The sequence below is a fragment of the Podarcis cretensis genome (assembly GCF_951804945.1).
Source record: "Podarcis cretensis genome assembly, chromosome: 10".
NCBI classification, from domain to species: domain Eukaryota; kingdom Metazoa; phylum Chordata; class Lepidosauria; order Squamata; family Lacertidae; genus Podarcis; species Podarcis cretensis.
This window is the reverse complement of record NC_137179.1, coordinates 71939045-71957690: the sequence shown is the minus strand read 5'-3', so window position 1 is coordinate 71957690 and position 18646 is coordinate 71939045. Positions and strand designations below refer to the sequence as shown.

The 18646-nt window shown below is 42.1% G+C and overlaps 1 protein-coding gene across 1 annotated transcript in view; it reads right to left on the bottom strand.

Moving 5' to 3' along the window:
* The window catches only part of CCDC146 (coiled-coil domain containing 146), a 70216-nt gene extending 54280 nt beyond the window's left edge, over positions 1–15936 (bottom strand). Inside the window, exons 1-2 of the mRNA XM_079993596.1 lie at positions 15780–15936; positions 13982–14172 (exon numbers count right to left, since the gene is read on the bottom strand). Of these exons, the coding sequence (XP_079849722.1) occupies positions 13982–14172; positions 15780–15792 (204 nt within the window). The 5' untranslated portion in view covers positions 15793–15936. The remainder of the gene's footprint in view (positions 1–13981; positions 14173–15779) is intronic.
* Positions 15937–18646: the final 2710 nt, after the last annotated feature.

Sequence of the window (18646 nt, the reverse complement as noted above, 5' to 3'; positions counted from 1 at the left end):
TTCTGTCCGATGCCTGCTTGGCGGGAGGCCATGGCACGACCCTCGGTGACACTAGGAGGTGAGCCTATAGTTGGATCAGCATCAACAGGCTCCACCTACTGGTGAATAAACCCCCCTTTGTTTTTTAGACTCACCCCTCTCCAAGTGGGTGGAGTCAGCTGACGTAATCCAATGCCTAAGCCAATACCTTTTCACTTGCTGTAATCAATAAAGTTGTGGCCTTTTCTTGCCCATTAACCTTATATCACGTGTCCTTGTGTTTCATTCCACTGCGCGGGGTTCGGGTCCTCGAACCACAATAAAACCTTTGTAATTTGCCTGAATGTCTGGCAGCACCTTCTTTGCAATGCTTTTTATCCATAATTTATTTGCTCATTTATTACTTTCATTTCATTGTTATGTATTAGGGATGGGAGACCTTTTCTTTTTAGTCTGAGGGTCACAAACGCCTCATGGGGGACCTTCCAAGGATGACATGCCGGGGGTGAGGGCAGCAGGTGCAAAAGTGCGTTGAGCTATAGAAAGCAACGTTTTTAACTTGGCACACAACAGTTACAGCTTCCTGCATACAACCACATACACACCTCTCTATCTAGGCATTATTACCATTCACAGACCTATCCTAGCCAAGTAGGACTGTTCAACAGAAGGCAGAGCAATTCACAACTAAAAGTATAGTTAGATGAATCAGAAGAATACAAACATAGTTGCTAAGCTAGTTTTCTGTATACAGTTATACCTTGGGTTGAAGTTGCTTCAGGTGGAGCGTTTTCGGGTTGCGCTCTGTGGCAACCCAGAAGCAATGGAACGCATTACTTCCGGGTTTCATCACTCACGCATGCGCAGACGGTCATGCGCAGAAGCGGCGAATCGCGACCCGCACAGACGCAGGTTGCGTTCGCTTCAGGATGCAAACGGGGCTCCGGAATGGATCCCATTCATATCCAGAGGTACCACAGTACTGCATTAAATTGTGTTGTTTTCAGTTCAGATCTTTGTGTAGATGTGCCCAACAATTTAAAACTTGTTTACCTACCACAGCTTCATTCAAACTATCGAGGTGCTATAACTTTGTGAGAGTCCACACAATTTCTTGCCCATCATAGAATTAAAACTCTCCGTGTTCCCTAGATTGGACCACAGATATGCATTTTGTCCAATAATAATAATAATAATTTATTATTTATACCCCGCCCATCTGGCTGGGCCTCCCCAGCCACTCTGGGCGGCTTCCATAGAAAGCAAAAATACAGTAAAGACCACACACTTAAGTCCAAAATTAATCCTGGCTGTGAAGCTACCGGCTTTTTATTTATTTGAAACCCTTCCAATAAATAATGACATTTTGCCATAGAAGGTGAACACCAGGCTTTGAAACAATTACCAATACTGTTCTTATTCGCTAAATGCTTTTATGCAAATGAAAATGTCATATATCCTTTCCACAAAGGTTGGTTAAGTTGTATCTTTTCTTCTCCCTCCTCTTGAACCAAAAGCTGTTGGTTTGCAGAACTTTTGTAAATTAAGAATGATTGCATCAGATCTTCCTGCAAATTCCCAATGGGTACACTCAGGACAAAATACACACTTGCCAGTTCAAAGTGCTCATCCAAGCACACCCCGATCTCTTGGCATAAGTTGAACACACTCAAGGAAACTGCTACAAAGCAAAAGCAGGAACCCTGGTGGCCCAGTGATTGACCTGCAGGGCTCCTGCCTGACAGCTGTTCACAACAGAGATGTTTGGGGGGAGGTCGATTGCTCAGTGGAGAAAAGTCTGCGTTCTGCAAGAAGAAAGTGCCAAGTCCAGTCCCTAGCATCTCCATTTAAAAGGCTCTCTGCTACCAAGGAAGGGAGGCCACTCTGGCTTGGATAGAGCAGACCGTCAGCTGTCAGTCAGGAATAGACAGCCCTGGCTCTATCTCCAGTTTAATTGCTTCAAAAGGACTGTAATGAAAATGGGAGGAGGTGGGACTCAACAGCAGCCTTTAGGAAATCTAAAGAGAGCTTTCTCCACACTGTCAGAAGCCATGCCTTTGTAAGATTCCTGAGCACATGGAGAGAATCCTCTCTGGGTACAGTTGAGCAAGGAGGGCGTTGATAGGGGAAAGGGTCTGTCACATTTCATGTGCATTAATTATCCACACTTTTCTATTTCTAGAAAAGGGCTTGGATAAGGCAGTTTAATGAGGACATATATTCAAAGCCTTATTAGTTTTGGATAGGCAATACTGTATTAACATATGTATTCTGGCAGAGAGAGTTTTGTTCAACAGGGAAACTATAATCAAAGACGCTGGGGCCTTTTACAGCTTCTTCAGAATTATCCTTAAGATGCAAAGCATTTCCTTCTATTAGAAATGGGCTGCCTCTTCTGTGGAAAAGAACAGCTTCATGCATCTGCTACACTGCAAAGCAAGTTAAAATGTGATAACACTGTTTGCAATAAAGCCACACCTAAAACAATATGTTTTGGATTAATGGCTTTAAATACTTTTAAAAATGAAGGCATTTATTAAGTATTATAGTCATGAAACCCATGTCTAACTCTATAAAGGCAAGCAGTAAATAGTAAATTTAAAATTTAGAAAACCCAAATATTGAAAAACAGCTCAACATTTCAAAATGAGAAATTATAGGCCATAGATAAGAACAAACAGAACAGGTTTCATCAAAGTGAGTTCCTGTAACCCTAAAAGAGTAGAAGAAGTTTATCAACAGGGAATACAGCATGGTGATTTGCAGGTTACTGAAGCTGTTGGTTGTTCCTACTAAATTAGAGACCTACCTGGAAGTCTATGGATTAAATAGATTTTAAAAACCCAGCATTGGGTACAAAGCAAGGGATCTAAGCAGACACCAAAGGTCAGGGGGTCGGGGGCAAGAACAGCAGGCCTCTCTATCTCCAGAGTGTTATTAGTGAAAGGAAATTTTAGAATCTTGACAACAGAGAACTCCACATAAGCACATTCAGTACAGTATGATATCCAGAAAAATGAAAGTATTCCACTGGAATCAAAGATGTTTTGATTTAATCCAGCAGTTTTAAATGCCTGCCATTTAAAAAAAAAAAATCCCAGCAGATTACTTAAGCACTTCCCTCTGACCTTGAAACCCTCATTTCTTATTTCCTCTATTTGACCCCTGATTTAAGAAAGGTAGGAAAATAAGGATAGTTATTTTAACACCTGCAATTATTCCGATCGTATTCTGAAATGCATACAAAAGGCAAAAACATTTATATCCTTCTTACTGCCATAGTTAGGGACGCAGGTGGCGCTGTGGGTTAAAGCCTCAGCGCCTAGGACTTGCCGATCGAAAGGTCGGCGGTTCGAATCCCTGCGGCGGGGTGCGCTCCCGCTGCTCGGTCCCAGCGCCTGCCAACCTAGCAGTTCGAAAGCACCTCCGGGTGCAAGTAGATAAATAGGGACCGCTTACCAGCGGGAAGGTAAACGGCGTTTCCGTGTGCGGCTCTGGCTCGCCAGATGCAGCTTTGTCACGCTGGCCACGTGACCCGGAAGTGTCTCCGGACAGCGCTGGCCCCTGGCCTCTTAAGTGAGATGGGCTCACAACCCCAGAGTCTGTCAAGACTGGCCCGTATGGGCAGGGGTACCTTTACCTTTACCTTTTACTGCCATAGTTAAATGCTGAACATAGTTTAACACTGAGGATTTGTCATTTAGAAAGTTAATAAAACTTCGTACAACAAAGGGCTCATCCACACCTACCCTTTGCCCTGCATTTTCAAGACACAGCTTCATACTTTAAAGCGCTGTGTCCAAGCAACCCCCTTCTTCTTTTTGCCACGGTGCTTTCCCTGCGGAAATCGGTACTTTAACACTGAATCAGGACAAAAGGCAAGAAGGGGTTTTCTGTGGATTGCTCTGATTTAGCAGTAAAAGCAGAGGGTGGGGGGGACTTTAAAGTGCGGACCTGTGCCTAGAAGCATGGCACAAAAGGAAGTCTGGACAAGCCCTCTGTGTCACATTTGGAACAACAGAACATTTACTCACATTGACATAAATAAGGTGTCAGCTAAGATGGCAAGCATGTGAGCAGCAAGGTCTTCAAATGGTGTCAGATAATATGCATGTGGACTATGCTCTGTTAGGCATATTTTCTCCATAGTTGAAAATGCTACATTTATATTCATGACCAGATAATAGCTGAATAAATAATCTACTCAAGACATATACACTTGAGGGGAAGCATCTTTAACACAAAGAAATTTACTTTTCCTAAAGTCGACTTCAAGTGCATTAGTATCAGCGTATCTTACCGGGGGGGGGGGGGGGGAGGAAGGGGGTGCGGTGGAGGTGGTCTGCACCGGGTGTCACTTCTGAGGGGGGTGGCAAAATGCCGGGTGGCACTCACTACAGGACCTGCAGAGCGCCTGAGCCACGTATCTCTCCTGTGAGGGACGCGGTAGTTTGGGCTTTGCGCTGCCCAAATGGTCTGCCCGCCACCTCCCCCTCAGCTGCAGGGCGGCTGAGTGGGAGAAGGCAGGCAGACCCCTCAGAGAGCATCCTGCCACGGCTGGTATCACCCCCGCGGGCAGCTGGTCCCGCCCCTGGGCGCAGGGCACATGTGACACCCCAGGCGCCCAATCAGCTTGCTCCGCCGCTGATCTTACCATGCACCAAAATGAATTTTCCGCCCTGCTGTTGGCCTCATCAGAAGCTATCAGCATGTAATTTAACAGTTCCAGAACTGTTTGGATACATACACCTAGGTATTATATATCTTTCCCGGACTGACCATGTCAATGTTGGCAGACATACCTTCATTGTATTGCTGATTCCTCATGCCTACTAGCAGGTTCTGTAATAAACACTGGCATGCACAATGAAAGTCACATTATCACCACTGTCAATGATTTCCCCAGTGATAACAGGAGTTTGAACAGTCTGACAGGATAGAAATGGTTTGCCTAACTGCTGTTAAGAGCCTTTTGGCTGGAGGTGAAGGCAACATCTGTCTTATTTTTTATGCCAATGTAGTTATAGGGCTTTAATGTTGCTCCAAAAGCTTTGCAAGGTTTAGATTTAGTAAGGTTTGGAATGTGCCACAATGTTTGGATAAGTAAATGCCTGAAAGTGTTTTCAAAACTGTTGCTGGGTGAATATTTTTATAGCTAAAGTTAGACGTTTCACAAATTATGTGCACTTGGCATATGGGGGGGGGGGATACCTTAAAAAAGAGGCCAGTGAGCACATGTTTATAATTGGCACAGCAGTAGCTGTGAGAAAGGCAACTGAATCTGGAATACTTAGTACAGTTCTGGTTGCCTCACCTAAAAAAGGATATTTTAGTTTGGGAAAATGCTCAGAAAAGGGCAACCAAAAATGATAAATGGGATGGAGCAGGGGCAAAATGAGGCTTTCTTTCACCCAGGTCAAAGACTCTGTTTGGAACCCATCCCACATGCATTTACCCATTGACAAACACACACCCCTCAACACATTTGTTTGTAAAGGGCATCAAAAGTCCAACAAAACTCGGAGTCATAGAATTGTAGAGTTGGAAGGGACCCAAATGGTCATCTATTCCAACTCCCTGCAATGCAGATATCTCAACTACCGTATGTTCCGGTGTACAAGATGACTTTTTCTTCCTGGAAAATCACCCCAAAAGTCAGGGGTTGTCTTATATGCCAGGTATACGCATTGGGAAGGAGGAGAGGGAGCCGGTGAGCAGAGGCGCCCCTTCTGCCGTCGCTCCTCCTCCCTCCCCACAGAAGGGGACCGGAAAGTCCTTCTGAGCGCAGCACTCACCCACCAAATGCCTCGCCTCAGGCTGCTGCTGCTGCGACAGCAGAGGCAGCGGAGGGGTGCGCGCTCTGCCCCTGGCGGCGCTCAAACTCTGTAACTCTAAAACTCTAAAAGTGAACAGCAAAAGTTGGGGGTTGTCTTATACTCCCAGTCGCCTAATACAGTGGTGCCTCGCAAGACGAAAATAATCCGTTTCGCGAGTCTCTTCGTCTAGCGGTTTTTTCGTCTTGCGAAGCAACCCTATTAGCGGCTTAGCAGCTTAGCGCTATTAGCAGCTTAGCGGCTAAGTGGCTATTAGCGGCTTAGCGGCTTAGAAAAAGGGGGGGGAAGGGAAAAAACTCGCAAGACTCGCAAGACGTTTTCGTCTTGCGAAGCAAGCCCATAGGGAAATTCGTCTTGCGAAGCGCCTCGAAAAACGGAAAACCCTTTCGTCTAGCGGGTTTTTCGTCTTGCGAGGCATTCGTCTTGCGGGGCACCACTGTACGCTGGAATCTACAGTAGATCAAACATGACAGGTGGCCATCCAACCTCTGCTTACAAACCTCCAATGAAGAAGAGTCCACAACCTCAACTCGGTACCTCTGGTTCCTCCTAAGCAAGATTTCTAAAGAGGAAGGGAATTTGGGGAGTGGACACACGCACAAGGTCGCCCACCCCTCATAGCAACCTGCAACTCATTTCCCCTAAGGTAATGCATTTGTGTATGCTCTTTTCATTAATCAATGCATTTATATGCAGACTTTAATGTAGCATATACATTTTTGTACACATTACTTGGCTGGAGAACTGCACTGCAAAATTCATAGAAGTAGAAAAGTTGAATGGTGGCTGTGTTTTGGCTTGTGAATTGTTTTGGAAAGTGCAGATTAGGTAAATTTGCCTTTTAATGTGAAACTGAATCAAATTTCTCCCCATACTTACATTTTGCACCATATCTTAGGTCACTCTGAATGGTGCTATCTGGCTTTTGGGAGAAAAAAAGACTTACAAAGCCTATTACACATGGAGAAATTTGGGATTGCTTACCCGATATCTATTAACATAATCCAAGGAAAATGAATGACCTAGGAAGAGAGAGAGATTGTATCCTACATAGGAGAAATGGACTCAGAAAAGAACACTCAGGGCATCCACAAACAACTTCTCTTGAATAGTTTACTAAATCTACTTCAGATTAACAGACTAACATATTCCAGTGCTGTTCTCATGCCAAAAAGGTTATAAGCCTGTCTGAAGGAAGAAGCAATTGCCCCTCTGATGGATCTCAAGAAATAATGCTCAGCTCTATTGATTAGTGATCATTATTCATTTATTTTGTATCCCGCATTCATTTATTTCAATAAGCAATTCTACCTTCCAATTGCCTTTTGGCCTACTGAAGTACAGAGAGTGTATGTGCTTTCACTATATCAATACAAATACATTGCAGCTTCATGTCACACCTTGAGACTCTCAACATAATTCTTTAAAACCTGGCTACAAATTCCTCCTAAAACAGGCATAGGCAAACTCGGCCCTCCAGATGTTTTGAGACTACAACTCCCATCATCCCTGACCACTGGTCCTGTTAGCTAGGGATCCTAGAAGTTGTAGTCCCAAAACATCTGGAGGGCCGAGTTTGCTAATGCCTGTCCTAAAATCTGCATATATCACAGAATATGTACTTAGTCACATGAAAAACAAACTGTGAAAGAACAGGAACACAACTACATATTTTGCCTTAATGAGTACAATGTTGACAGCTTTACAGCAGTTAGGAAAATGACATATTGCAAAATTGGCTCTGTCAACATTCCAGGATCTGTAGCATAAAAACAAAAAGCAAAACACAGAGATGGGTTGGGCTTCTGAAAAACAAGGTAATAGTCCAATACTGACTTCCACTTGCAATCACTTCTAAGTTACCCTTGCACAGGTGGAGTCGACCACGGACAGAACCTTTATGACAGAGGAATCCCAGCCAATCTTGCAGAATCAGAGAGGGGGCATATGCAGTAGAACCAACTGTCGTAAAACAAATGCAGCAATACTGCAATGAAGATGTAATGAGGTGGAAGATGCATGTATGACTCCATTGCGTGGATAGGCGGAGTCCCCAGATCCTGAGCGGTCCCTCCCGTCATGTGGAATAACGACTCAAGACAACGTGCTATGGGATTAAATTGGCCACAACTTTATTAAATTTCAAATGTGGGTAGACCTTGGCTCAGGCATTGGGCGTTCTCCCTCCCCAGTCCCCAGCTGGGGACCTAGGGAGCTTCAGGGTTATCCAGTGTGTGGGGGGGGGATGGGGCGGCTCTGGAGAACATATGTTCAAGCAGAGACAGCCGCCCCCGTTACGCCGCCCCTGCAGGGAAGAGCAATGACGACCTTTCGGCGTACAGTCAAAGCCTCCCTTCAGAAACCCCTTTAATGGGGAACCCTGGTATCGCCGCCGCAAAGAGGAAGATGGACTAAAGGATTCCGCCCAAGGCCTGATACCGCCAAAGTTGTGACGTTTTGCTACGGGAAAGGCGAAACCTGCCAATGCAGGGAAATTCCTTTCCGGCCCTTTAACAGCGACCTTGACGTAGCAGCACCCGCATACCTGTGAAGAAAAGTTAACCTGCAAAACCTGTGAAGAAAAGTTAACCTGCAAAATAAGACATTAACTGAGGGTGGGTAGGGCGGGAGAAGCTCTGGAGCCAAGTGAGGATTCCCAGGTAATCCCTCCCCTACCTGGCCTGGTCTCCTTGGCAACGCTTCCCCCAGGTGGGATTGGACAACTGACTGAGGTAGGCGGAGACCTCCAGGTATCCCACCTAAGGGAAGGCAAAGCCAAGCCGCTCCAGACCTAGGGCTGCGCGCGTCCACGCAAAGGGCGTCCCCTGTTTTAAGCAGGGAGCGGTCATTGCGTGGACAGGCAGAGTCCCCAGATCCCAAGCGGTCCCTCCCGTCATGTGGAATAACAACTCAAGACAACGTGCTCAAGGGCCCTTCAAGAGCAAAAAGCTGGCAATCCCATTCCTCTGTGATGCTTTCAGAACTCAGGACACCACTGAGAGTGCTCAATAAATTTATTATTGCTTCATACATTATTCTTTTCTAATGCTACTTAGCAGCAGGTGTGCCCACAGGAATTGAGGGGGTGGGAAGTAATAATAATTAAGCAGACATCAAAGAACAGGTCTTTTGCAATAGATCTGGGGACTGAATTGTGGCTTCTGCAAAGATTATAGTTTAGGTCTATTCCTTCATTGTTTCTCTCTGAGTTGTCTCCCTTCACCCATCCAACCCTTAAGTTATTGCTACAATCAACCTCCTAGCCCCTCCTTGCAGTTCCCTGCAAAAAAACCCCCAACACACCAGGATAATTGCATGGTTGTCATACAATAATTTTCCCTCTCTTGCAGACCTACTCCTCTGTCTTCCTAAACGTTTGTTTTCTTCCCAGTACAAAACATGTTGCATGCAACACTCAACATGTGTTGAAGCTTTGATCCTACAGCAGCTATCAATCCATCCTAATGGGAGACAAGTTTCCTATCATTCCTACCCACTAAGTTATGGAGTATCCTAAGTGGAATAGCAGCCTCTCCTTTCCCAACTGACCCTAGTTTTCCTCCACCAAGCACTTAAGAAACAGTATTTAAGTAATATTTATGAATTACTGAAAAGCATTTTTAGCCATCTGTCGGAATCTGATGGACAACAGATCTTGCCACTACATGCCCTGATGACCCTTAGTGTCACTGACAAATCAACGTATCATTGGTTTCCATTGTCTCTTGTATTGCAACAAGTGCTTGGAGATTGTGTTAGGTTTAGCACACTGATTCATGGGCTCAATTACATAACACTGTGAAGAAAACGTTTGGTTTTGCACATTTCCCAACAATTGCCACTGCATCTCCCAATGACTTTTCATTTTTAAATAAGCAGTAGCATGGTGTGGGATAGCTTAATTGCTAAATACCATGGTGAAACTTTACACTACATCTAAACAATATATCTATAAAGAACTCACAGAATACCGCTGGAACTCTGAGGTTCACTGTCCATAATCAGTTTATATCTAGAGCACAAGAAACAATTTGTGGTGTGGAATCGCAATATCCTCTCAAGGCAGTATTCCTGTAGCAGGGATGTCAGATTCCCAGCAGCATTCAAACCACATTATTTTGTTACATGGGAAGTATTTTTTCTCCCCCAGTTAGTACCTGTACTGCTATTCAGAGTGGTGCAAGAAATATGGTTGCAGGAATGTCAAGTGTACCTACTGAACAATGTAATATCGCCACTGATAAGCAATAGCCACAACTACCCCTTCAATGTCTATCTAATTTGGGATTTGTTTATTTTTCTAATTTGAATCTTAACTTTTAAAATATCTGCAGTGGTTGTCTAGCGCCCAAATACCATAGAGCAGGGTTGCAGCACTCATCTAGTGCAAAGTTTCTGTTTGTTTGTTTTTAAAGGTCAAAATGGTGCAACATTACGCTCCCCTTCCAGAATTTGCTCATGTTCTTAGTTGAATAGACAGTGGAAATGTTGAAGCATCTTATAGCTCAGCGGGAGGGAGACAGAGATACAAACAACAACATGTCTTTACCCCACTTGCAACAATGCTATTTCTCAACAATTGCATAGGGATAAGATACTGAGGCACTAGACCTAGATTGGTTCTTTTATAATCCTATCAGTAAAATACTGAGCAGTATTCAACTAATCCATGCCAGCAGCAAAAGGATTTCCACTTGCACAATCCCTTTGCTATCCCAGCCACCCTCCTCAAATCTGCTACGGAGGGGTAGCGGAATATTCATGTATAATTATGTTGTATTCCACCCATTGTCTGGAGAAGTTATAAGAAGTCACACTGACTTCACTGGAAACAATCGTAAGTGGAGACTTCAGGAGGGTAGCTACAAAAAGAAGCAGCTGATTAATAAAAACCACGGTATTTAAACAGATCTCTGTTAAGAAGAGTATTTTATTCCAACCAAGGAATGAAATCAATGAAAGAGTCTGTTACACGTTGCTAAATTGACATGGAAATGTTTAGCCAAATTGAGGTCATTATGGAAATAACGACACGCTGAAATGGACCAGGACTAAGCAATCCTTATTCATTACTTCTATGTTTCTAAAGTTCCCAGCCTTTCCCTATAGTGCTACATTGTTTTAGAAAAATAAGATACTTTGTGTAAGAGATGAGCCATACGTCTATTATTTTCTTGTGAGAAGTCTGAAGGAGCTGAATGGTGACTATCAAACAAACAAATCCCAAATGAAAATGTTAAACACTACCATAAATTCTTACCAATATGGAATTATCTACTGGTACAACACAATGCTCAATTCAACAGGATTCTAGCTGAAGATGTAAACACTCCGAGAAACAGAAATGGATCATTGGTTCCAGCTTAAATGAAAATTTAATACCATTGTTTTTCATTGTACATTTTGTGTACCACATTGGACAATTAATTGGAATGTGGCATGAACCGAATATGTACATAATTGAGACAACAGTTCTATTCACCCATCATGAAAATTGTGTTGAATGAACACACGGTGGAGAAACAGAAAAGCTGGCAGCTCGCTTCCATTAACTGGAACAGGATATAAAGGTGCATACATGTAAAAAGCCAAATGAAGGCAGTTCTGATCACCCGTGATCGATATCTAGCAAAACTAAGGAAACAGCAAGAAACACCAGTTATCAGGCTTTGCAACAGTTATGCAGTAGACTAGGTCTGAAAAGAATGTTTTGGACCTATACAGTTTGCCCAGTGTGTATGTAATGTATGGAAAGAACAAACTTGCACATATCTTCAGGAATTCTTGGCATATGAGACAACACATATCACTTCAGGAATGCCTAGCTAAGTAACCCTCTCCAGGGCTACTTTGGTCTTATGGCACAATAAAGTAAAGGGGATGCAAGCATCATGCCTGAGCTTCTACTGGACTGTGAAAACTAGCTTTTGTCATGCCAGGGGTTCTATATAGCATGCAAGGGTCTCACAGTCTCTCTCCCTTTCTTTTCCCCTGGATGCACTGGGAATTAGTTAATGCTGTGCATTTATTCAATCAGCAACATCTGCAAAAAGGGTAAAGGAGAATGCCAATCACCCTCCAGGGTCTACTCCAGAGGTGACAAGGCCTCTTTGCAAAGGCTGTGTTCTTTGGCCCCAACAGTGCTGAACATGTCAATTTCCAGGATGTTGCTGGACAGAGATGGCAGCTGTGGGCAGTCAATAAGCCTGTTAAATTCTTGTTTTTAAGAGGCAACAATGGTGGTAAACCTTCCCATGACACTGGGGCCTTGGCAGCTGCCCAGGGTTTTCAGGTACTGATGCTGGGCATGCTGCCTTGGTAAAAATCCATATCAGAGAAGGACAGTTATACAGTGGTAGCTGTTTGGGGCTGGTTTACAGCAGTCTTTGCTATCAGCACTGCCCAAAGGAAATAATGTTTTGTTAACATTTCATATGGTTGTTACGGTCAATCTAAAAAAGCTTCATGTTAACGAAGTCCAATAATGTAGGATGCGTTTTGTTAGGGACTTACTCTCATGGAAGTTTATGTGGCAAGTCATGCCATAGATTTCCAATATAAAATTTATTTTCCCCTTGTGGTCGTTTTTTTAGCTATCTGTGCACATGCACTAAGAGTATGGCACAGTACAACAGCACAGCACATCATTTCTTTCTTTCTCTTTTTTAAAAAAACAAAAACTGACAGTTAATTTAAAGCACTGTGCCTGTGTTATAGAATGATCTTATTACAAAGCCAGCGGCATATGTACCTGAGACTGTTGGCATGGCTGAAATTTCCCACTGTGTCTTAGGAACAGAGCCAATCATAAGACCAGGTCTTTGGGTGCTTATTCCAACACTACGGTTTAGTTTGCAACACACAGTGCTTTACATTTGTGTCTGCACCTTGCTAGTTTTGATTTGAGTTGGCTTCTGTGCAATGGAAGCCAACAGGGTTTTATATTATAGTCTCTCGTGTTTTAGTTTTGTGCCATTCTTAGTGCAATCCAGAGAAAGTTTTGTTTCAACTCTTTCTCAAGAGTGTTAGGATACTATTTTCTTCTTTGGCTAGGCCTTGGTGTGTTTGAACAAAAAATGCTTCGTAAATTTTATAAACAAAAAGAATTTAAGAACATACTAATTTTACTTCACTGTTTCCTGTCAGACAAAACTAAAGACCAAATCCACAGGAGAAACAGAGGGGAAATATCTGAAAAGGTGCTGAAGAAAACAGGGGTATATATTTTTTTTATTGCCCGATGCAATTTGAACTTGCCACGCTCTCCTAAGGCTGTTCTCGTTCCCCTTTCGGAAAACTCTTTTTATGACAAAAAAGATAATTTTATAAATTAAAGTCACCAAGCAAACTTTTAATGCGTACTTCATAACGCTGGATAGCTGCCAAAACAGTTTGACAATGATTCTTGATATTGGCATGTATTGTGTATATTATTGCCCAATCCTTAAAGAGATTTATCCTGTATCTTATGGAAAGCAGCAGCCAAAACAATAGTGAGGGAATAAGACTTGTTAGTATGGTCTTTCTGCTGCACAAAAACTTCATTTCACCCAACCACACAACTCCTTTTCCAAAGTTATGTCAACAGTGTCTCCTTTGAGTGGCCCAGGGGCAGCCAACATGGCATGCTCCACAAGTTGTTGAGCTACAACTCCCATCAGCCCCAGCCAGCATGGACAATGGCCAGGAATTATGGGAACTGTAGTCCAGCAATATTTCAAAGGCACCAAGCTGACTACCCCTGGAACAGATCACTATAAAGAGCAATCGTGTCAGCTCTGCAAAGTAAAAGATTTTTACATTTGACACATATTCTATGCCATTGCTGTTTCTTATGCAAAGCCTTGAAAGGACTCTTAGGAATTCTGTTTAACATATTTGTGGAAACAAGATAATGAACATTCCACCAAAGTCAAGAACATTACCCCAATAAGGCAAAGTAGTGTGCTTGGATAACAGTGCAGAGTTTTTCATTTGTTTTATTTCAGTTTGCATGCTTTTTGACAAGATGGTTTCCTGTATCTTGTTTTCAGTTGCTGTTGTGATAGATCAATGCTATTTTCACAATAGGTACTTAAAAGTTGCTTTGTTTTTAATTTCCTACAGAGGCAATTCAACTGAAAACAGTATCTATCATGCTGACATAAAGGAAATTAAGAGTACACTACCTCATCAAGGCACTCAAACGCAGGACATGTGTGCACGTCAATGGAACCTTCATCCCGAATATTAACTGTTGGAGCCGTGGCATAAATAGGATCTTCAGGATCCTCTGGTTGCAATTCGGGTTCAGATTGTTCTTCTGACTCACTGGAAACATACTCTTCTTCTTCTTCAGAATCATCCCTTTTCCAAACATCTGCAAAAAGTACCAAAATCCACATATCAAATTTTGATCATTATGCAAAATAAATTAGAAGCATAGCTGTCAACTTACAGATTTGAAAATAAGAGACCAGCAGCCTCAAAAATAAGGGATCAGCAGCCAAAATAAGGGATCAACAATTACTTCTATAAAATACATATTTTGTTGCGTGCAAATGGCTTTAGATACCTATTAGGTCCATAAATTACCATATAGCATATATTCAACACAAAAAAACAGCAACAATTTGTTGTTGACAAAGCAAGCTGGACATATCAAGGGCCCCATTACCTTCAGTAGCTTATTTAAGAGACATCATCAATAAGGGACAGCAGAGGGACATGGCGCTGGAATAAGGGACTGTCCCGCCAAATAAGGGACGCTTGACAGCTATGATTAGAAGATAAGAGCTGGAGATAAATCATGGGATGAGGTTACACATATGGGGAACTCCAGAAGAAAGGGGAGGGGAAAGGGTGAGGGATAGCTGCATATAGTCAATATATGTGCATAGCTGGAAAGGTTTTGTTAACGAATTAACAACTGAAATGCTTTTGACTGTGCACTAGTAATACTAATAAAAGCAATAATTAGGAAAACAAGGAATAACTCTACTAAGTGTCTGTCTTCAAAGACAGTCCTCAGAAGTATTCAAAGACTGCCATAGTGAAGTCACTAACCCACTTCCCTATCCACAACTTCTAGGAATATCAATGCAGTTAGATTACCTCTCTCGCCCTGATCTAGCCACTGTGATCCACGCGACGGTCACCTCCAGACTGGACGCTCTACGTGGGGCTACCCTTGAGACTGACCCAGAAACTCCAGCGGGTGCAGAATGCCGCACTGAGACTCCTTACGGGGTCTTCGCTGCGAGATCACATTCATCCGGTGCTATACCAGCTGCACTGGCTCCCGGTGGAGTACAGGATCAGGTTTAAGGTGCTAGTTTTAACCTTCAAAGCCCTATACGGCCTAGGGCCCTCGTACCTACGGGACCGCCTCTCCTGGTATGCCCCACAGAGGAACTTACGGTCTTCAAATAAAAACATCTTGAAGGTCCCAGGCCTCAGAGAGGTTAGGCTGGCCTCAACTAGAGCCAGGGCTTTTTCGGCTGCGGCTCCAACCTGGTGGAACGCTCTGTCACAAGAGACAAGGGCCCTGCAGGACTTGACATCTTTCTGCAGGGCCTGCAAGACAGAACTGTTCCACCAGGCCTTTAGTCAGGGCACAGCCTGACCCCCTCCTTTGGCAATCTTTACAAAACTTTAGTTTATGGTTGCCATCAATTTGGATTTTAATTAACTTTTATAATGTTTTTATAATGTTGCACTGTTTTGGTGTTGTTAGCCGCCCTGAGCCCGGCTTCGGCCGGGGAGGGCGGGATATAAATAAAATTTATTATTATTATTATTAGATACATCCTTATAAATATTGCCATATGCAAGTCTAGCACAGACCCAATTCAAGAAATCAAGGCAGATCTTAAACTCCCAGTATCTTCCAGTTGTCAGGGATCAGGACTATGTTATGTGGAATCTACAATGCATCACACACTAAAGAATTTGTGTTAGCCAATAACTAGGTGGCATAGTAATTACCTTCGGAGCTCATTTTCCTTGCCTAAACAATTGCAGTCACTAGGACTGTGGAGTTCCAAACTGATCTGAAATTAAAACAAAGAATTTATCATTATACTTTTCCAAGTATATTTAAACTGGAATGCAGATGAATCAAAGCAGCATACATTAGTTAATTTACAAAGCAAACCACAGCAATTTAGCATTAGGATGCAATCTTGCTACATCTGTGTGTGTTTTCTTTTTCAAAGAACACCACGGTCTATGGGTCAGCAAAATCTTTGAAGGCTACAAGTGTAAGCTGGCCTCTAGTGCTATTTGGATTTTCTTCAAGGACATTCTGCTTTACAGAGAAATTTCAGCAGCTGCATTTGCTCAGGAATTCAAAAAAACAAAAAAAAATCTAACCCTGATGATGCCTTCTACAGAAATCAAAACATTATGTAATCAGCTGCAATCAGCATAAATTTAATATATTACATAAACATGGGCATATAGTAACAATAATAAAAAAGATTTGAATACACATAATATGAGTTATAGTTACTAAATATTTATTTCAATTGTACCTCTATGGGCATGCCGGTAAGCTTCATAGGTTCATGAAAAGATTTGTATCAAAACACACCCCACTCATCACAAATGCAAAAAGCAAGTGCAAACTTAGGGTTGTCTATTGAACATTTGGGGCAGTAGCCAACAAAGTAGTTCCATTAGTGCAAGGATTTCTGTTTCTGCAACAGAACTTTGCCTCCTTCTCTCCCCATGTGCACCCCATACTTTCTCCAAATCTGCTCTACTGCATTGAGGAGGGAAACCCAAAACAGATTTAGGGGGCACCCAGGGCAAGAAGATAGAGGGGAAGTTCAATTGTACAAAGATAAATTGTTGCGCCAACCCAACTATGTTGGATACCACCCTTCATGTCCAAGGTGTGGGTTCAATGCATGGCATGAGCAGTATGGGATTGGGGAATGCCTGGGTAAGAAAATGTCCTCCCATAACCTGCACAAAAAAGTATAATTAATTTATTCAAAAGCAAATTTTATTTATCCCTTAACTGGAATAAATTTGAAGACCCTTTTCTTCAACTGAACAATGTATTTTAAACATTCAACGGCAATAAGAAGAATACATTTCATTTTCAATTAATTCACATTACATGTTAATTGCCATACACCTTCATCATTGTACATAACAAGAATATATTATTTCTGCAAATTCCCCACATCTAACCCTGCAACCTTAATAGAAACCTCTAACATTGTGTTCATTTTTATTCATTACAATAGTCATTCATCTATTAAAAAAAGAGAGGAAAGCGTAATTTCTTAACTTAATGGGTTCAGTCTATACTTATCCAGAGATTTCTAATGGAATGATTTTGTACAGTATATTCTTCAACACATTTCCATTCCTTTCTTAATTTTTGTTTTGATTGCAATCTGATTGATGCTGTCATCTTGGCTAGTTCAATATATTCACAAAATTTAATTTGCCACTCTGAGATTGAAGGAGTCTCCTCGCTCTTCCAATTTTTGGCCACCAGTATTCTAGCGGCTGCTGTAGCATACAAAAAAACTCTAAACTTATCCTTGGGAATGTCTTCTGAGACTAGTCCAAGAAGAAACACCTCAGATCTTTTTGGGAAGGTTATTTTAAAGATTTTTTTCAATTCATCGTAAATATTGTTCCAGAAAGACATAATCTTGACACAATTCCACCAAATGTGGTATAACGAGCCTTCAACCTTTTTACATCTCCAGCATAGATTTGAAGGTAATTTATAAATTTTTGCTAATTTAACCGGGGTCATGTACCACCTATAACACATCTTCGTGGTATTTTCTTTAATAAAAATTTAAAAGAAGAATACATTTCATAGGCCTTAGGACAATCTTTTTTCTTTCTCTTTGATCTAATTGTAGAAATGCCAAAATAAAACTGACTACTTTCAATTTTTAAAAAACCTTTGTTTTATCTTACATGCCAACCCTCTTCTGCCATTATGTAAAAGGAAATCCCTTTACACACTTTAGTGGGTTTGAGAGCAGAATGATAGTTTCAGCTGGGGAGGGTTAGCAGTCTACTTGTCATTTCACTGGGGGCAGGGAGCCTGTTTATGAACTCAACAGACATCCCAGGTTATACATTTCAGCCTGCAATTGATGCCTAGCAATATTCTGTAACCATTTCATAGAAATCTAGTTATGTTATCAAATATTGTGAGGTGGTATGCTACTGGTGAAGCAAGAGTAACCAATGAAGGCCTTACCTGGGTTGCCTCTCACCGCCCTGAAATTAAGTTTGAAAAAAGCATTATATTGTAGCCAATATAGTAAGGTGCAGTATGTGCTAGGTTGCAGTCCTATTTTATACTCGGTTACAGAATGTATCGTATTTCTCCTGTATAATAACCAATACAGGTTAAGTCACTTCCCTGTTACTGGCCCAAAATTCTGGAATATAAAGGAAGATTGTATGCCTGTATGTCCATCTTAGAGAAAAGCAGCTTCCTCATCACATTCTAGGTATACAGTATTTATAATTCATATCTGAACAAAAAGTTAAGTGCTTTTCATATCATAAGTATACCAAACAGAATTTTATATGCTCATTGCTAAGTAAGAGCATAACCACACCCACTACAAACTATTTTTATTCCACTCTGGCAACTCTCAGAACTGTTCTGCAATGGGGCAGGGAATCTGTAGCAGAAATGTTGCCCAACTACAAAGTCTGCAAGCCAATATTAGTCTACTCAGAAGTAAGTCCTGCTGAATTCACTGGGACTTACTCCCAACTAAAGTTGCAGTTGTATGCATGGTTACTTGGGAACACATTTCATTGAACTGAATGGACCTTCCTTTTGAGTAGACACATATAGG